Raw genomic sequence first — 19,421 nt, forward strand, 5'->3', positions numbered from 1 at the left:
GAGAGATTATATTTACAAATCTTTAAGTTATAACTACATTGTCTTAATAAATTAATCCAAATTAAATATATAAATATATATATTTTATAATTGTTAACTCAAATTTTTGTTAAAAATAAATGAAGTTTTGTAATTAAAAATTAACTGTTTATAATTAACAAGTATGTATGAAATACTAAGAATTTTTACGTGTAATTAAAATTTACATACTCCACGAGTCATTATTATCTTTAATTATTTCCTTACAATATGTTTAGATTATAAGAGAATTTTTTTGAATATTCACTCAATCTCAGAGGGTCATTCATTCCTTAAATGATCGATCACTTTCCCCATAAGTTCTGTCCCTATTTATAGGTTTTTTAAGGAGGAAAGTTATTCTCTTTCAATCTTATCTAGGTAACTGATCCTTACATTTTACATTTACAACATGTGGATAAAATGAAATAATTGTTTACAACGCTCTTTGTTCTTAATAAGAAATAGTCTGTTGTTGCCAAGGTAACATATTCAAACTATGACTTGCATCTTTTGACGATATTCATGAATAATTGGTTGTGTTACGTGAGACGTTGGTGAAGATATCTATCCTCACTATTGCCTTTTACGACAATTATTGAATTAGTTTTTTAGGAATTTTGAGTGTGGTCCCTCCCAACTTATATTCTTTAATCTTTCAATATACTCACGAGTATGTGAGTCAATGAGTTGCAAGCTCTTGAAGACCTCGTTATCTACCCTTTTAGCGATACAATTTCAGTCTGTATTTTTTTGAGTCATCCTAGTTAGCTCCCCAGATGATCTCAGAATATCGCCACCCTGCAATACTGTGTTTTATCAACGACGTCATTGGGGCATAGTGCGAAACATGTATCTATTTATTACCACTTACCCAGATGCTAGATATTTGTTGTATCCAATAACCTCTTTTAATGTTCAGGATTATTATTCACGTGTCATGTCCATATTTATGACTTTCTTAAAAATCTCTTTCTAGAACTGAAAGAGTTTTTTAAACGATCTAAGCTGGGACAATTTGGTATTTCTCCTACTAGTAATGAGTATAATCTTTTGACAATTTTACTTTCCTTGAGAAAGATTAATTAATTATTAATTAAATGTCCTTTTATTTGACGAAATTTTTATCCGTCTTTTTGCATTTTCTAGAAATATCTCCAGTTATTTGATCTAATTTGAAACTTGATAAATGATTCTCCATCTTTCAATATAAGAAAGGGTTTTTTCACAACCTTCTTTTATACCTTATTTTAAATACAAAACTAGAGAGAAAAAACCCATTTTTTTCAAAAGACTTTTGCATGTCCAACTTGTTTTAGACTTATTTCCTTTTCGTATGATCAACACTATTTTTTCTAGCTTCATTCTTGTTACATTCCAGACCCTTAGTGCTGAAGATTCCCAATCTGAAACCATCAGCACTTTTAGAAGAACCTAGAACATGGTAAGTCTCTGATCTTTATCCTAAATTTTCTATTTGTTATTTTCTTTTTTATTGATTTTTCATACGTTCTTACATCATTTTTGCCTAAAATAGATAAGGTAGTTTTTGTTTTAGTAATCCCCTTCCCTAAATTATTTCTAAAAAAAAAATCTGAATTCCTAGAATACTTGCTTATGTGAAAAGAATGTTTATTCCTTATTCAATACTTTGGAATTTAGAGATTTTAGAACAAAAAAATCCAAAACTGCTTGCATTACTTTTCAAATTGCGTCTGGAACATCCAAAAACAATAATAGAAATAAACGATGAGAAAATTAGGGTGTTCAATGAGAAACTTAACCGAGAAGAAACCTCTGCTCGATTTAAACATTTTATAGATGATGTAGCTAGTGGGTAACGTCGCTTCTTGTGAGACGTGGCTTTGCGAGAATCTCCTAGTTTAACTAAGTATCCCTTGGTAATACATTAATATTTACTCGAGGTTACCATTACTTTTTTCCCACGTAAACTAAACTTTTATATCAAATTTTCGAAAGAGCGCAAGTCCAAACTACCCTAGAACCCCACAATCCAATTCGAGGCTCAGTTGATCGAATCTAGGGTTAGGTCAATTGCCCCATATGTGGGTCCATTCCTAAGGTCTCGCGACATCAGGATTGAAGATGGATGTCGTATTTGCTCAGTCGCACCAAGCGAGTTTAGTTTTTTTCCCCCAACTCACCTATTGAATGATGAATGTTGCAATACTAATGACTCTTCAAGGATTGGTGCTTGGAGCATCGAGCATGTTAAAGCAGGAGCTGTCCTTCCCTTTAGGCAATACTTCAAGGATTTCTGTAATTATGTCAGGGTGCACATTTTCAACTCGTCCCAAATACTTATAGGATCTTAACGTGCTTGAAGTCGCATTATCATATCTTAGGGTGGGAGTGTCCAACCCCTTTCAAGATCATGTACTTTTATGCTTTTAAGGCATGCCCTGCGAGAAAAAATTGCTCAAGTGGCTTCTATTATTTGGGTACTCATTCCAATGATAATAAAATTATCGTTAGACTTCCAAATAAAAAGGAATTCAAGCATGACATCTTTTGGAAGACAGGGCTTCATCCGATCAACACTACCTAGTTTAGAATTATACATAAGTATCCATTATCTCTTTTGATCTATGATCAACTAAGTGACATTGACTTAGAAAAGATATAAGGTAAGTTTATGGTATATTTTCCACTGTCAATATCGGTCCAGTTCGATGTATAGCCAATACATCTGATACTAGTATACTTTGTTAATGTCCTGGAAAGGACATTCCACATATCATTGTGTAAGTAAACTTTATCGTTGATTATCACGTCAGTGTAAATCCAGTGCACCGATAAATCATGTGACTAAATAGTTTGAAGCATATAATCATAATTACTTTCTACTGTGATGACATCACTGTAATCGTGAGTAACTATATGTTTTAAATTTAATATAAATTGTATATTAAAACTATAATCATGGAAACTACGTGTAAACTTAAATGATTTCTAATCTTTTACTGATTATAAATAAGATTATATTGAAATGAGTTTTATTTAAGGCATAAAATCCCAACAAAATCTTGTCTCGACAAATTTTATCTTAACATTTTTGTCTAATCCCATTTTACCAATTTAAAATAATTTTTTCTTCGAACATCGTTATACAACTCTTCATCCTTACCCTTGGCAGTATTTCAAGGTGGCGATTTGGGGACTATAGACCTATAATTCTAAGCTTCAATAAACTAGATTGTTTGTTGAGTCTCTTCAACCAAATAATCTCTTGTTTATTAATTTTATGATTACTCCACTATAAATATGAAATTGCACTCTTAATAATTATAGAATTATATTTACTGAGTTTAACTATAATGTCCATTGATATAATCAATTCCAGTGATTAGCCCTCCATGTGTTGGTTCGTAACTAGTTTTGGTCAAAATACCACTTTACCTTTCTAATTACTTCTTTACATTTAGTTCCATTAATTCACTAGCAGAATTATAATTCAAGATTCCATCTAAATTTGCGCGCAACTTTCCAGTACCAGAATTAACACATAAAGAGAACTAACATTCAATCCGTCAAGAAAGTTAGGATTTCATAATTGTACATCATGTTCCCAGTCATCTATGTTATTAGATTTCTAAAATAGAAGTTGTAAGAATTATATTCTCTGAGAAATTTTAACAAGTGAATCAAAAAAACTAATAACATGAACAAAATTTTTATGATAACTCAGGATTTAGGTCGATCTATAATATTTAGTGGTTTGCACCTCTATTTTTTAGGGGAGAGAAAGAGACAAGCGAGGGAGAGAATGGAGGGCATGGCTGAGTGTGTCTGGGTCGAGCTCTGACAGTGGAGGATAGTCAGGATCATATTCTGGCAAGGGAGAGAGAGATAAACAAAAGAGAGAATTAATTTTCAGGATTATATGTATTAATTGTTTAAAAATATTTTTTGATTGTGCTTTATAAGTTAAAATATTTTTAATTTTTAATAATTAAAATGAGGAAGACCAATTAAAACATGTCACGTGTATATAAGTGTTCACGTGAACAATTCATAGTGACAGTTAAGAGAAGAAAATAGAGAATAGTAAATAATACAACAAAGTCGAAGGTTGGAGTGTTTAGCTTTCAAAAATTTAGTAAATGAGTTTAGCATACCAAATCTTAGAATTCAAATAATTTTTCCACCAATTACCCAAAATTAAAGATAAGGGAATTTATAATTAGGAAAATTTACAAAAATATATATATATATATTTTTATGTTGTATTTATAATTTTATGGTCTAGAGTTTTTATTTATAACAATACACTTATAAAATTTTAAAATTATAAAAATACACTTTGTTCATGAAAAGTAAGAAAACAACTAAACAATTTTACAAAAATTATAAATTAACTATAAAAAAATAATTAAAAATAACAAAAAAATAATCTCGTGACAATTATAATATAAATTTAAATAAATTATAAAATAACAAAAAAATAATTTATTATTTTTATTGATGAGATATTTTTATAAATTAGAAAGTTGTAAGACTAAAAATAAAAAATTTCAACTAGTTTTATAATTTATTTTGTTTTTCAAAATTTTGGTGTTTTATCTAAATTTTTCTTATAATTACCCAATAAACAAAGGGATTTTTACGTGTAGCACCTTAATTTATATTTAAATTTCAAAAATAACGTTAATATCTAATTTAACTTTTCTTTTAACTATTATTAACGTTTTTTATGAAGTGGGCATGTTTCAATACCTGACTAAATATTTGCTGCAAAAAAAAAAAAAATAAATAATGCTTGTCATTTTTTTCCTTCTATTTAAGCCTTGATTCTTTGTTTCTTTATTATATTTTCTCTTTCCTATTTCTCACTCTTTTTTTATTTTTAAAAATAATTTATGGCGACATTATTATTCGATTGACCTTAAAAAAATATCATTGTGATCTACTCTTCAATGTGAACATTTCAAGATATGGGAAGCATATATTTTTTTGTTATTTCTAAAAAAAAACCATTTGGTTACTAATATATTGATTAGTTACTATTTTAACATTTTTTTTAAATCTTAATTAACATTCATTTTTAAATAGGATGGAAGGTAACAAAGATATTGTTACACAAAACAATAAAAATACATCTTAATCAACATAATATAAACTAATAATAAAAATATAGTTTTAAAATAATTAATCTAAAAATTGAAGATTATCTATGGAATATACTTTTATTTAAAGTGGATCATTTTATGAAAAGTAACCAATTTGTATATCATCGAAATCATAATTAATTTAAATATTACTATAAAGTATACTAAATAAAACTATTTCATATCCATATGCTTATTTGTTATACTATATGAAAACTAATTAATTTTGACTGTAAACTTTAAAGGTAACTGAAAATATAACTTTAAAATAACTAATTAGCAATTTAAATGTTTACAAGTTTTACCAATAAGTTATGTGAGTTTTTTTTTTTAAAAAAAACTTTATTGTAACTTATTAATTTATTAAATAGACTAAGTAACAAAAATATTTTTGCAAAAGCAAAATTAAAAAGTAATGTAAAAGTATTTAAAATAACAAATTAATTTAGTATAATCTAAAAATAACACATAATAAGTTTCAAAGTAACAAAAATGTATATAAAATAATTGGTAAATAAAAATAGTAGCTTATTATATTATTATATGACAATCCATTAGTTTCAAAAATAAATATTAAGATTACCTAAATGTATTTTAAATAATGAGATAGCATAATATAACTTAAAAATAGCTAATTGATTATTAAGATATTTATAAATAAGATTTTAGAGGTAACCAAATTGTATCTCAAATTATATAATTTAATAATAAAGTTTATTTTTTTTGTTTTTTTTATTATGTAAAAGTAACTAATAGTTTATTATCAATATCATAAGTAATCAAAATTTTACTTTTGAAAATCTAAAAAAATAATAAAAAATTAAAGTTTAGGATTAATTTCATTTTAGGCATATTATTTTAGAATTAAGGTATTTTTTAATGACGTGGCAAGGTGTTATTGTAATTGAGATTTATTAAGGTATTTTTGTAAATAATTTATATTTTAAGTATATTATTAAAAAAATCCCATAAACAAATTCCCATAAAATAAAAATAAAATAAAGGAACAAAAAGAGGAGAAGCAGCCACGGAAGAGAGGAGAGTGAAATGAAGTCTCTGCCTTTAGCTCATCCTCTTCTTCCTCTCAATACTTTCTCTCCCAAATTACATAACCGCATAAACCCTAATAATAAACCTTTTACGTTTCGAGTCTTCTCTTCTTCTTCTTCGTCTACATCAGAACCAGTTCGATTCTTCTCTAATCTTTTACTATTATCAAAATTCAACTTCGCTTCACTTCTAAATCCAATCATTCTTCTTTCAGGTAAGACACGAATACAAAGCAGGAGCGTTTGATGAGCTCTTCCTCAACGTCTTCCGTACAAAAATGGTGGAGGAGGTTGGGTGGGACTCGGATAAGCCTGGATACGAGGGACTTATCGAAGTGGCGAATCGTCTAGTGATGAAGAACAAGACCAATTCAGACACTAAAGAAGCCGCCGTTCGGATTCTGAGATCGCTATTTCCGCCATTGTTGTTGGACCTTTATAAATTGCTTGTGTCACCCTTGGCTCAGGGCAGAGTTGCAGCTGTCATGGTCGGTGAGTGAGTTGCATTCATTGTCGTTTATGCTAAAAGCGACACTGGAAAATGTTGCATTTAAGAAAACTGATGAAGTGTGTGCGTTTGGTTTTGAAAAGCAAGGGTGACTGCCCTCACTTGTCAGTGGCTCATGGGACGATGTAATGTCAATTCTGTGGATTTAGGCGATGGAAGCTCTTGCAACAGTGGCGTGAGTGAATTTTGAGACCTTATTATTCTTTCTGAAAAAAATGACAAATAACTAAAAGAGTCAAAATTGATTTAGATTAATTTTTAGTCTATAAAAGTTGTAACTGGTGAATCTTGCTGCAAAAATTAGTAAACAAATTTTTGGTGAATTTAACAGGTGTTTGTGGAGAAATGCAAGTATTTGGAGGAAAGCAAATGTGTTGGGATTTGTATCAATACCTGTAAGCTTCCCACACAGGTCTGTCTTTTTTTTTCTTTGATTAATTAGTTTAATTACAAATGCAAAATTTTGAGTAAAAGGTCAACAAATGGCATAGTTGAGATAATATTTAATATTATATGTTCCAAATTTTTAATACACAAATCTTGTATGTGTAAATATGTAATGCCATTTCTGAGTCACTATGCAATTTTTTTAACATGTCAAATTTGGCATCCATGAAATTCTTTTTTTGCCCTCCTTTTATGGCTAAAAGCCTAAAAATCAGACATTGCTCACTATGCAATTTTTACTGTTCTGTTCCAGACTTTCTTTAAGGATTACATGGGTGTTCCTCTTCTGATGGAGCCAAACTTCAGTGATTATAGCTGCCAGGTAGCAACTGAGTCATTATATAATAATGTCTACTTCATTACTTGGCCCATGAACCCATGGATGAAACTGATTATGTTTATGTCTCCTTTTGGTTTAATCAGAATTATTTGAGAATAGATTGATTTGCTTTTTTACACTCTTTAAATTAAACATGGCAGTTTAAATTTGGTGTACATCCTCCACTGGCCGAAGATGATGCCATTTTAAAGGAGCCTTGTTTGGAGATATGCCCTAATGCCACCAGAAGAAGAGAACTTGCCATAAATTCTGACCAATGCCCTAAGGCTTCGTAAATTTACTTCATTATGACACCAGACCCCATAACAAGTTGCACATAATTCTAGCTTTCATAAATGAAAAATGTAACACTAAATTTAAAATCGTGTATCTATATAAGTATATTGTTTTTTGTATACTGTGTACCCAAGCAAAACAATAATAGAGATTTGTAAACAAAAGCCTAAGTAAAACCTTAAGATGACGCTAAAACGACAATTGGTATTTAATTTATTTGGCAAACATGCTAATGCTATGACAATTTGACTTGTTCATTTGAATTTCCTTATCCAAAATTCTTCATACAGAATATAAGTACAGAAAATGTCATATTCACTGAGGAGCTAGTAATGTCATTTTAGTGTGAAAAGTAGGATGGAATCATAATAGAATCATAATACGGTTAGAAATTACATAGCTAACCACGCATGAAAAATTATACAGGCATTCCAAGATTTCGATCTTAAATAACAAAGAAAAACTATTCTTGTTTGAAGTTGAACCATCCATCCAACTTAACGGTCCCAACCTGAGCGCCTCCGTCTTTCTCTAGTTCTATCACTTGAACTGCAATATGAACGATATATGAAAACCATCAGAAAGATCAACATTGTTAAATGTCTAAATTTTAGTATATATTTAGAAGCATATAAATTGACCTTTCTGAGTTCTTTTGATCTGCATTCTGGTCATTAGCGTTCTGACTAGAGGAGTTGGTCATCCCCGATGCTGGGGCATAATTACTTGGATAGGTTGTCTGAGCTCTATAACTGTTATCACCGCCAATTGAACCACCAGAGACAAAGCCACGTAATGCTGGTCTCTTGTTTGCAGATGCACTTGAACTGTTACTTGAACCCTGACTCTGAGATGTTGATGAAGCAGCGACAAAGCTACTCTTAAATTGAGTCATTATTCCTGTCTTAAGAGAATTTACAGCTGCAGATCGACCAGGAGCAGCATGAGATGAACCGCTGTTGGATTCAGGAGTATAACCTATACCCAAACCAAAATCTACTCCACGAACACCACGATTTCCACCACCACCACCGCCACCGCCACCACCTCCACCTCTTCCTCTACCTTTTTTTCCACCTGGCCAAGACATTAAACACAATAATATCAAGTTAGACATGACTATTCAACATGTCTGCTGCAGATCAATCAAATGTAGCTTTCTCATTTAGCAAAAAGATGTTGGGGAAAAAGGTCATTTAGGCATGATACACATCCGTACCTCCTTTTCTGGCATCGCGTTTGGATCTATACCTTCCATCCTAACGATTTGAGACAAAAATGTATTCAATAATAGTTCGGCAATACAAATCTTTCAACAATATTTTTAAGGCAGAGTAGAAATAGTCAGTTTAAAAGCACAGCCACAATCAGATGGAGAAACCATGAACATAAAATTTTACAATTCAAGGGGCATCAGGATAATCACACATCTGGGCATAATCAAATCAGAGTTATATCACATTCTAGATCAAGACTGTTAGATAGAAATAAGGCATTACCTTCATGGCAAGATCCATAAGCTCCACTGACACATTCTGACCAGCAGCAATCAAATTGTTCACCAATTCACCAGCAAACCTTGCCTCCTTCTGTGTTATAAGAGTGTATGCAGTCCCATCTTTGTCACCAGCACGACCTGTTCTACCAATACGGTGAACATGCATGTCCATGTCTCTTGCAATATCGAAGTTCACCACAGACTTGATGGACTTAATGTCGAGACCACGGGCAGCAACATCAGTTGCAATAAGTACATGGTAGATGCCGGATTTAAACTTCTGCAATATATCCATTCGGGAAGACTGATCTTTGTCACCATGAAGAGCAGCAATTTTAAAACCTTTCAGAGCCAGCTGTGACTCAATTTCATCCACTGTGGCCTTTTTCGATGCAAACACTAAGACATCACCTGCATCAATCATTGCAGGTAGTTTTTCAAGAAGCCAAGGTAACTTCTCAGCGTCCGAAGGAATCACTTGAACAACCTGAGTGATATCCTCGTTGGCCATACCAACCTCCCCAACAGTAACTCTTACAGGGTCAGTAAGTATCTCCCTAGCCAACTTCTCAACTTTACGCGGCATTGTTGCAGAAAATAGCAGAGTTTGACGATCTGGCCTAATCTGACCAACAATAGATCTAATCTGTGGTTCAAATCCAAGGTCAAACATCCGGTCGGCTTCATCAAGTACCAAGTAAGTTGCCCTAGACATTGTTAGGGCTTTCATTTTCAGCATGTCTATCAGTCTCCCAGGAGTAGCCACAACTATTTCACAACCTGCCTTGAGCTCTTTGAACTGTTCAAGTTTGGACATACCACCATAAACAGCTGAGACACGTATACCCTGTGTTTTTGAAAATTTCTTGCACTCTATATATATCTGGTGTGCCAATTCTCTTGTGGGTGCACATATCACTCCAATTGGACCCTCTTCTTTCTGAAGTTCGGGCTGATCCATGATATGGACAATCATGGGAAGGACAAAAGATGCTGTCTTACCTGAACCAGTTTTTGCTATTCCAATAATATCCCTCCCAGAAAGCACAATTGGGAAAGCTTGGCACTGTATTGATGTTGGTTTTTCATAGCCTTGTTTTCTAATAGCACTCATGAGTTGCGAAGAGAAATCACAATCTTCAAAAGTTTTTACCGGCCTTGGAACATCAACACCAGACACACGAATGGCCAAGCTCTTTTGGTAGTCAGCAACTTCTTGTTCACTCATCCCTATAGAATGGAAAGATTATTACACAAATGAAGGAAAAACAAAAATTGATGAGTTACAAGTTACAACTAACAAAACAAGGTAAGACATGGCATAACAAGCACAACAAATATAAGAAGACAAGTACAGCACCATCCATCCCTGTATGTTAAAAAAAATATATATATACAACTATGGTTTGAATGGCTGATCACCAGTTTCCTTTAAATTATGCATTTTGTAAGAGAGTTCACTGTCATTCTAAAATAAGTTCAGATAAGAACAACCAACTAAAATTTTCCTTCTCGTAAACGGATCCATTGTCATTCTAAAGGAAATTAAATGTAGAATCAACTAACTAAAATTTCACACTTCAAAAGCCAGTCCATTCTAATTCAACGGGACGATACATACATATATTCAGAAAATAAAATTGCTCAAGTATGAAGTATGCAACTTTTCACTACTTACTTACCCGATATTGAATCTTTCTCCTCATAAAAGTCCTTGTTAAATGGTTCATAGTCAATCGAACTATGATCCAGAGCTGGAATTGGCTCAATCTTCTTCCTATCAGTAACAATAGGATTATCATCCGAATCATACTCCACCAACCCGGCATCGACAGCCTTAGCCGCAGCATAGACCTCCTCATCCGAATCATAACCAGCGTGAAGCACGTCTGAAGCCAGCGTCAGACCCACATCCTTCTTTGCCCTAAGAAAGCTCTCAATCGGATCATCATCCTCATCATCCTTATACTTCTCCGCCTTCTCTTTAGGCTTGGGCGGCGGCGCCGACCTCATCTCCTCATGAATACCTTCCATGAACGCGTCGAGTGGATCAACTTCTTCCTCCTCCTCCTCCTCCTCCTCAGCTCCACCATTACCTTCGTCACCATTGCCACTTTCCTTGGTAGCATCAGCAGCAGCAGCAGCATCATGTTCTTCGTAATCGATATTGTCAAGGTCAGTGTCTTCGTAATTGTCGTGACCTTGTGCCCGCGAAGATGGAGGCACATACAATCGCTGAGGAGCTTGTTGGGAGCGCTCGAAGTTGTAAGTCGTTTGGCGGTTTATGCCAAAGCCTTCGAATCCGAATTTCCTCTTCGACATGGTCAATTGTATTTCCTGTTTGGTTTCCGCGAAAAGAAAAAGCGGTAAATCTGCAGGAATTGTAAAGAGGGGTTTTTGGTAGGGATGAACCCTAGTTGTTGTTGTTGTGGTTTCAAAACCACGGTCGCGTCTCGTCTCGCCGACCGAGTTTGGGGTTACGGTGCCGTACTAGGCAAATACCCGATTGAATTTGGATATTCCATTGGGTTTATTTTATAAATATGGCTTTTTTTGTAAGTGGTTTAGAAATATATGGAGAAATAAAAAATTTTTATAAAAACTGGAAAAACGAATAAAAAATTTAAAATATGGAAATAACTAATTAGTATATATAATCTCTCTCAACTAATCATTTAGAAAGTTGAGAACCCCTATTTTTTAGAACTCCCATTTTTTTCAGTGTTTTGCTTAAGCCAAGATTTCTTTTTTCTTTTGTTTTTTTTAGCAACAATCAAATTATTTTTTATTGAGTAATAGTCTAATTTTTTGTTTGACACCCAATAACAAATTTCTAAAGTTTTTTTTTATAACTTTTAATATTCTACACAAATATTTATGAAGTTTTGTCATTAATCTTAACTTTTTTTTTTTTTTTAAATTTGGATTTTAAATTTGCTAGTGCCACACATAATGAAATAACATGTATATATTTAGCTATTTACCCTAATTAATATGAAGAAAAAAAAGGAATGCTAATTTTCAATATATAAAGATTAAAAAAAAAAAAGTAACCTAATAGTCATATAAGTGATACTTTTTAACACCATATAATTAATTTGGAACCTTAAAAAAAGCAATAACAAAAAAAAAACGTAGTAAAAAAAAGTAAAAAAAAAAATTATCGTGATACTTTTTGGACATTATAGAAATAACTATAAAAGTAACTTGGAACAATTAATAAAGATAATGATAAAAGGAACCTACTTATTTAAACATTATTAAAGTAACCTAAATAATTACATGCATAACAAATAGTAACCTATTACTTTTAAATGCCATAAAAATTAACATATGCTAGAGACAACATCACAAAGTAACCTGATATATTTTTAATACCACTACCATTACACATGTAGTCTATTGGCAATATCAAAAAGTACCATAATATTTTTTTAACTCCACTACCATTACACATGCAACTTATTGACAACATCAAAAAGTAACTCGATGATTCTAAAGTAACCTGGTACCTAGAATATTGAATTTAGTTGTGTGCTACATTTTGACTGATTTTAATGCAAACATAACATTTTTTTTCCTTTTCGTCTTTTATTATATTTTTGAAAGTAACTCGGTACTTGAAATATTAAATTTTCTTGTTATTCTATATATTTTTTACACATGTAACCTATTAATAACATCAAAAAGTAACCTGATATTTTCTAAAGTAACTTGGTACCTGGAATATTGAATTTTGTTAGTAACATAATTTTTTATCTTTTGTCTTTTATTTTGCTTTCTAGAGTAATTTGATACCTAAAATATGAAATTTTGTTGATGTGCTACATTTTTTACACATATGTAACCTATTCGCAACATCAAAAAGTAACCCAATATTTTTTAAAATAATTCGATACCTGAAATATTAAATTTGGTTGATGTGTTATATTTCTTACACATGTAACCTATTGACAAATCAAAAGTAACCTGATGTTTGCTAAAGTAACCTGGAACCTGAAATATTAAATTAGGTTTAGTGTGTTATATTTTGACTGATTTTAATGCAAAAGTAACATGTTTTTTTGTTTTTGTCTTTTTGTCTTTTATCCTGCTTTCTAAAGTAACTTGGTACTTGAGAATTTAAATAAAATATCATTGCATTCCTTTATAAAATATAATATCAAAATGTTAATTTATATTCAAATAAATAAAAAAAAAATACTTTGTAATAATTAAGTTAAAAATAAAATAAACCTTCTACATATATTAATAAATAGATTTTTTAAAGAAAAAATAAAATAAAAATTTAAGTTAAGAAAGAATGATTATGTAGAGTTAAAATAAATAAAATAATTATAATATAAAAATAATATAAATATATATATTAATGATTTGCTTTAAAAAATATTAGAAATCTCTAAACATAAGTTAATAAAATGAAAATATGGCTTTATTTAATAAAAACTTAAAAATATGGAAATATTTTTCCATACAACTAACTTAAATTGTAAAAAAGCCATAAGTTAAGTAAATCTCTAATTTTTCCATATCTATGAAATTTAAGGAAAAAATGCCATATTCTACGTAATTTCCTCTATTCCATTTTCATGTCTTTTTCTCTACCGGACCTTTCTATACTTGGGCCGTAATATTAAATGTGTACGGACATTTTCATAAATACCCAATGATAAAAAGTTTACAACAATACCAATTTATATATTTTTTTAAAAAGGATATGATTTATGGATTTTTTTTTAACTAAATTCGCACTCTGTAATATATATGTATATATAAAAGTTCATTCATATTGGGAAATTTCTAAAGATATGTGTAACTCTTACATATTTTGAAAAATACAAACACATATCTTACAAATTTTGAAAAATACAATTCGAGAAAATAATTACAATATTCTATAATAATAATAATAATAATAATAATAATAATAATAATAATAATAATAATAATAATAATAATTACGATATGAAATGGGAAATTTGAAATTCCATGCTTAAAATACCTTATAATTTTTCCCATAAATGCATAGTTATTAAAAGGGAAATTTTATTTACACCCTAAAAAGTTCTAAAGCATCCCATTTTGATCATTTTTATTTTATATAAAATTTATATTTTTAATTGTACTAATTTTTTTTAATTTTTTTCTTTCAATTCATATTCTTAAAAAAATATACCTATCAAACAAAAATAAAGTGTATTTTAAAAATATTATGATAAAAAAATTAAAATAAAAAATTATGTGAAATTTTTTAAGAAAAAAAAAAATAAAATACACATGAGTTAGAAAAATTATGAAAATAAAAATCAAAATAAGTATTAAAATTAACATAAAATAATGTGAAGAAAAAATTTTAAAAAAATATTAAGAGTAATTTTTAAAAATTATTTAAGTTTATATTTTTTTTAATAATGGGGTGTATTTATAAGTTTAAGGAGTGCAAATATAACTCCCCTTATTAAAATTGGTCATATATGACCACTTTACTAATTTTCCTAAACTACCCCTCACATTTCAAAACATCACCCTCTCTCTTCCTCTCTCTCAGCCGAACCATGAAACCCAGCCCCCCTCTCACAGCCGACGCCCCCTTTCTCAACCGAGCTCCGTCGACGCTCAACCCCGACCAACCCAGCTCCGTCGACGCTCGGCCGCGACCACCCGGCCCCTGCTGTCGGACCGAAGCCTCGGCCACACGGCCCCCTCTCTCTCTCTTCGTCTCTCTCGGGCCAGAAACAAAAAAAAAAGCCACAGTGGTCTGATGGTCGGACCATATGGTCCGATGGGGTCTGACCAATCGGACCCATGGTCCGACCATCGGACCACTGTGGTGTTTTTTTCTGGCTTCGAGGAGACGAAGAGAGAGAGGCGGGTCCGATTGGTCGGACCCCATCGGACCACCGTGGCTTTTTTTGTTTCGGTCCGAGAGAGACGAAGAGAGAGAGAGGGGGCTGTGTGGTTGAGGCTTCGGGTCCGACAGAGGGGGTTGGGTGGTCACGGTTGAGCGTTGACGGAGCTGGATTGGTCGAGGTTGAGCGTCGACGGAGCTCGGTTGAGATTCTTGAGAAAGGGGCGTCGGCTGTGAGAAGGGGGCTGGGTTTCATGGTTCAGCTGAGAGAGAGGAAGAGAGAGGGTGGTGTTTTGAAATGTGAGGGGTAGTTTAAGAAAATAAGTAAAGTGGTCATATATGACCAATTTTAATAACTATGCATTTATGGGAAAAATTATAAGGTATTTTAAGCATGGAATTTCAAATTTCCTTATGAAATTTAAGTTAATATTTTAGTAACTTATTAATGCTTTGGAGGCTTCAAAGTAACATATTACAACATCTCTAACTTAGTACGCAACATCTATAGTTGTTAACAGTATAATATTATTTGAAAAGGTAATTTACAGTTAAACTCTCTGAACTTTGAAATCGGGCACGATATCAACCCTTAGATTGGAAAAATTAGGGCTCAACTTCTCAATCTTCACAATCGTTTTGTTTAATACTCCTGGTATGGTGTATAGAAATTACACGTGACATGATTTTATTGGTCCACTTAATATTAATAATTAAAAAATAAATTAAAATTTTAAAAAAATAATAATTACAAATATTTTTTTCTTTTTTCTTTAATTGAAAATCCTAAAACCAAACTCATCTTTTTCTCTCTCTTTCTCTCTTGATAATCTCTCTCTTTCTATTTGCTTGTGCGGCATCGACGATGAATGGACTAGGAGTACCGTGCTCTGGTCCTCCTTTCATCCTTTTTCCCAAAACCCAAAACCCCAAAAACCCTGACACTCTGTGGACTTAAATGCCTTAACCTCCAAATGCCATCGATCCCTTACAGACCAAAATGTTGTCGACCCCCTGTGAACCCAAACAGGTCGACCCTTGGAACCCAAACGTTGTCGATCTCTTGCAAACCCGAACTGGTCATGCCCCTGTCAAATAAAAGACACTAAAGAATTCTTTGTAATGGGTTTTGGGTTTCAAATTTTGGTTATTTGTTCTATGGGTGGTGGTCTCGTCAGGATCAAAAGAGAGATGATAGAGAGAAGGAAAAGAGAGATGTGGTCTGGCCAAGATTGGGGTTTGGCTGGGGTGGTGTTGGGTTTCGAGATGGGGGTTGTGTTGGGAATATTTTACTAGGATCTAGATTTACTAACAAGTATGTTGAATTAACATCCTAAATATGAATTCTCTAAAACAATGAAATAAACACATAAGGGTTTAAGAAAACCTTACATTGATAGCAGCGGAATATAATGCCTCCTTTTGTTCAAGATCTCTAGCCCTTAATTCCTTTCTGTAGCAGAGCATTATCAAGATCTGAACCTGGATCTCTTTCTCTCCTTCGGGTTTGATTACCACCGTCTTACTCACTATGATTGAGTACTTGACTTGCTATGTGTGGGCATGACACTCATTCACTATGGGTTCGAATAGGTGAAGAACAATGAAGGAGGTTTTGAAATCACTAAGGAAGGAACTCTCTCATCTAGTTTGGTTGAAGGCATTAATTTAACAAAGTGTCAAGTGAATGAGATGAGAGCATCATGTTCCTTTTATAGTGTTTCAACTAGGGCTTAGGGTTGAATTATATGGATTAAAAAAGAATAAAAATTGGGCAATAAATCACTTGTTGGTCGTACACTTCAAAGGGCCAAACTCTAGTTAGATTTTTGCCACTTTATTTCAACCACTTCTTCTTCTTTTCAATAATACCATATTTTCCAATTCAGTCTTATAAATGCCAAAATTATTTATTTAATAATTATAATTAATTACTAAATAAAATTGTCATTTATGTAATTTATTAATTAGACCATACAAAGTCTCTTAATTAACAAATTGACCCCAAAACCTATTTTTTTCACAATTGAGCCCTTGCTTAGTGAAAATTCTTAAATAAGACATAGTCTAATTTTAGAATTATAATTGATTAATTAAAATCAATTAACTGAGTCTGTAAGCAGTATTATCTCAACTAGTGAGGGGACCATGGGCCTATATAACCGAGCTTTCAATAAGTAGATCTAGAATTCACCAAGTAAATTCTCAACTTATTAATTTCGCCTTGCTCCACTATAGATTTGGAATTGAATACACTCTCAGTTATATAGAATGCTCTATATGTGACACGATATAGATACGTTATGATTATCCATTATTACAATCCTAATAGCTAAGGATCCTCTATAGATGATCTACATTGTATAGGGACAAATTTACCGTTACACCCTTCAATATATTTTATCCTTAAAACACTTAGCCACCTATAAATGATATTTTAGTGAACTAATATAATCACTGAAATGAGTACTCAACCATTTATCTCTGTTTAGCCAAGCTCGAAGGAAATTATCGTTTCACTTCTATGTCCAGATAGAAGCTATAGATTCCATATCTATGACTAGCGCTCCCACTCAATTGTACTATCATGTTCCCAAAATGTACGTGTCACCCAGACCAAAAGGTAGGCTTAACTATCAAATAAAAGAACACAAATAACACTCTTGAGATCGAACCTAACCATGTCAGGATTAAGATCCATAGACCTAAGATCAACCATTGATATTGACTTAGAAAGATATAACGGTAAGTTTATGATATCTTATCTAAGATCAATATCGGTCCCTTCCAATGTATACTCCATACATCCGATACTGGTAAACTTTGCCAATGCCCTGGAAAGGACATAACACTTATCCAAGGTGTAAGTATACCTATCTCAGATTATCATGCCAATCTAAATCCAGTGAATTGACAAATCATGAGAATTAATCTTTTGAACATATAATCATGATTATATTCCACTGTGCTGACGACACTATAATCATGAACAAATACATATGTTCTGGACTTAATAGAATTTATACATTTAACATAATCATGAAATAAATCATGTGAACCATGCAACATAGAATGCAATTTTTGATCTTTATTAATTGGTAAATCTGATTATATTAAAATGGGTTTTATTTAAGGCACAAAACCTAACAGATTGGTGTGTGGTGGGTTTTTTTTGGGGGTAGTTTTCTGGACAGTGTGAAGAAGAAGAAGAAGCGTAAAGAAGAAAAAGAAAAAGAAAGAAAGAAAGAAAGAAAAAAGAGAAAAGAAATAATTATATATATTTTTTTATTTTGAAATTTCTAAATATTTTCAAATAGTTTTTTAATTATTAATCTTACGTGGATTAATGAAATCATGCCACTTGTATATAGTGATAGGTCTCTTTGACACTTAACAACTAAAAACTAATGGAATGAGTACATAGCAAAATGATTGTCGAGATTGGGGAGTTTAGCCCTATTTTTTTAAATCTAGGGATTGATCGCGCCAAATTTTAAAATTTAGAGAGTTTGGTCACAAATTATCCTATTTTAAAGTACATTTTTATTTCTCTTTTATTTACATAAGATTTAACATATTTTTCTACAAAAAATACTCTAATAGTTGACAACTCTAAAAGTTACCCACCATGGTCCCACATCACATTAAATTAATAGGTTTTTTTTTAGTAAAATGTAATTTTTTTCTCAACAAAAAAATAATAATAAAAAAATGTCATGTGATCATAATCCATATTGAATTTGATTATTTTAATTCAAAGATTAATGTTAGATTAACTGGATTTCTTCATTCTCCAATAGTCTACATTTTGATTTGATTTTCTTTGTATTTAGTGTCTTAATTATTCATTTTGTGTGAATTAAATATCAAATTGTCATGATCTTATCTTTTAGAATCCACCTTGTATTCAAATTTTGATAGCTACTGTAAAATGGACAATTTGGCTAATGGGTTATGTATTTATTATATCATTGACTTGTATTAATTGATTGTGTAAAGTTATAATATATTTTTAATACACTCGATCCCAACACCAACTAGAGGTCTGAGTATAGGTCCGAGTCTCGGGTTCGGGTCCGAGTCCACATCCCGGGTCTGGGTCCGTGGTCCGGGGTCGGGGTCTGGGTCTGGGTCCGAGTCCGGGTCCGGGGTCGGGGTCCGAGTTCGGGTCCTGGGTCGGGGTTGGGGTCCGAGTCCGGGGTCCGAGTTCGGGTCCTGGGTCCGGGTCTAGGTTTGGGTCCCGGTCCAAGTCCGGGTTCGGGTCCCGGGTCCAAGTCCGAGTCCGGGTCTGGGTCGGATTGGTGTTGA

The 19,421-nt window shown here is 32.0% G+C and overlaps 2 protein-coding genes across 3 annotated transcripts; one reads left to right on the forward strand and one right to left on the reverse strand.

Annotated features, from left to right (window-relative positions):
* The first annotated feature begins 6,129 nt into the window (after nt 1-6,129).
* LOC115708175 (beta-carotene isomerase D27, chloroplastic) lies at nt 6,130-7,931 on the forward strand. The gene is made up of 6 exons (XM_030636419.2): nt 6,130-6,332; nt 6,412-6,688; nt 6,788-6,879; nt 7,036-7,116; nt 7,405-7,473; nt 7,632-7,931. The coding sequence occupies exons 1-6, from the start codon at nt 6,195-6,197 to the stop codon at nt 7,764-7,766; spliced, it is 792 nt and encodes a 263-aa protein (XP_030492279.1). The 5' UTR covers nt 6,130-6,194; the 3' UTR covers nt 7,767-7,931.
* Nucleotides 7,932-8,000: 69 nt separating this feature from the next.
* LOC115708010 (DEAD-box ATP-dependent RNA helicase 24) lies at nt 8,001-11,813 on the reverse strand. Of its 2 annotated transcripts, XM_030636199.2 has the most exons (5): nt 10,948-11,813; nt 9,267-10,495; nt 8,987-9,026; nt 8,409-8,844; nt 8,001-8,316 (listed from the first exon to the last, which is right to left on the reverse strand). In XM_030636199.2, exons 1-5 carry the CDS (start codon nt 11,585-11,587, stop codon nt 8,265-8,267), a joined length of 2,397 nt encoding a protein of 798 aa, XP_030492059.2. In that variant the 5' UTR covers nt 11,588-11,813; the 3' UTR covers nt 8,001-8,264. The 2 variants fall into 2 exon arrangements, with proteins under 2 accessions (XP_030492059.2, XP_060963876.1); XM_061107893.1 differs by lacking the exons at nt 8,001-8,316; nt 8,987-9,026 and having other exon boundaries at nt 8,620-8,844; nt 10,948-11,804.
* Nucleotides 11,814-19,421: the final 7,608 nt, after the last annotated feature.

The sequence above is a fragment of the Cannabis sativa genome, unplaced genomic scaffold (assembly GCF_029168945.1).
Source record: "Cannabis sativa cultivar Pink pepper isolate KNU-18-1 unplaced genomic scaffold, ASM2916894v1 Contig3, whole genome shotgun sequence".
NCBI lineage: Eukaryota > Viridiplantae > Streptophyta > Magnoliopsida > Rosales > Cannabaceae > Cannabis > Cannabis sativa.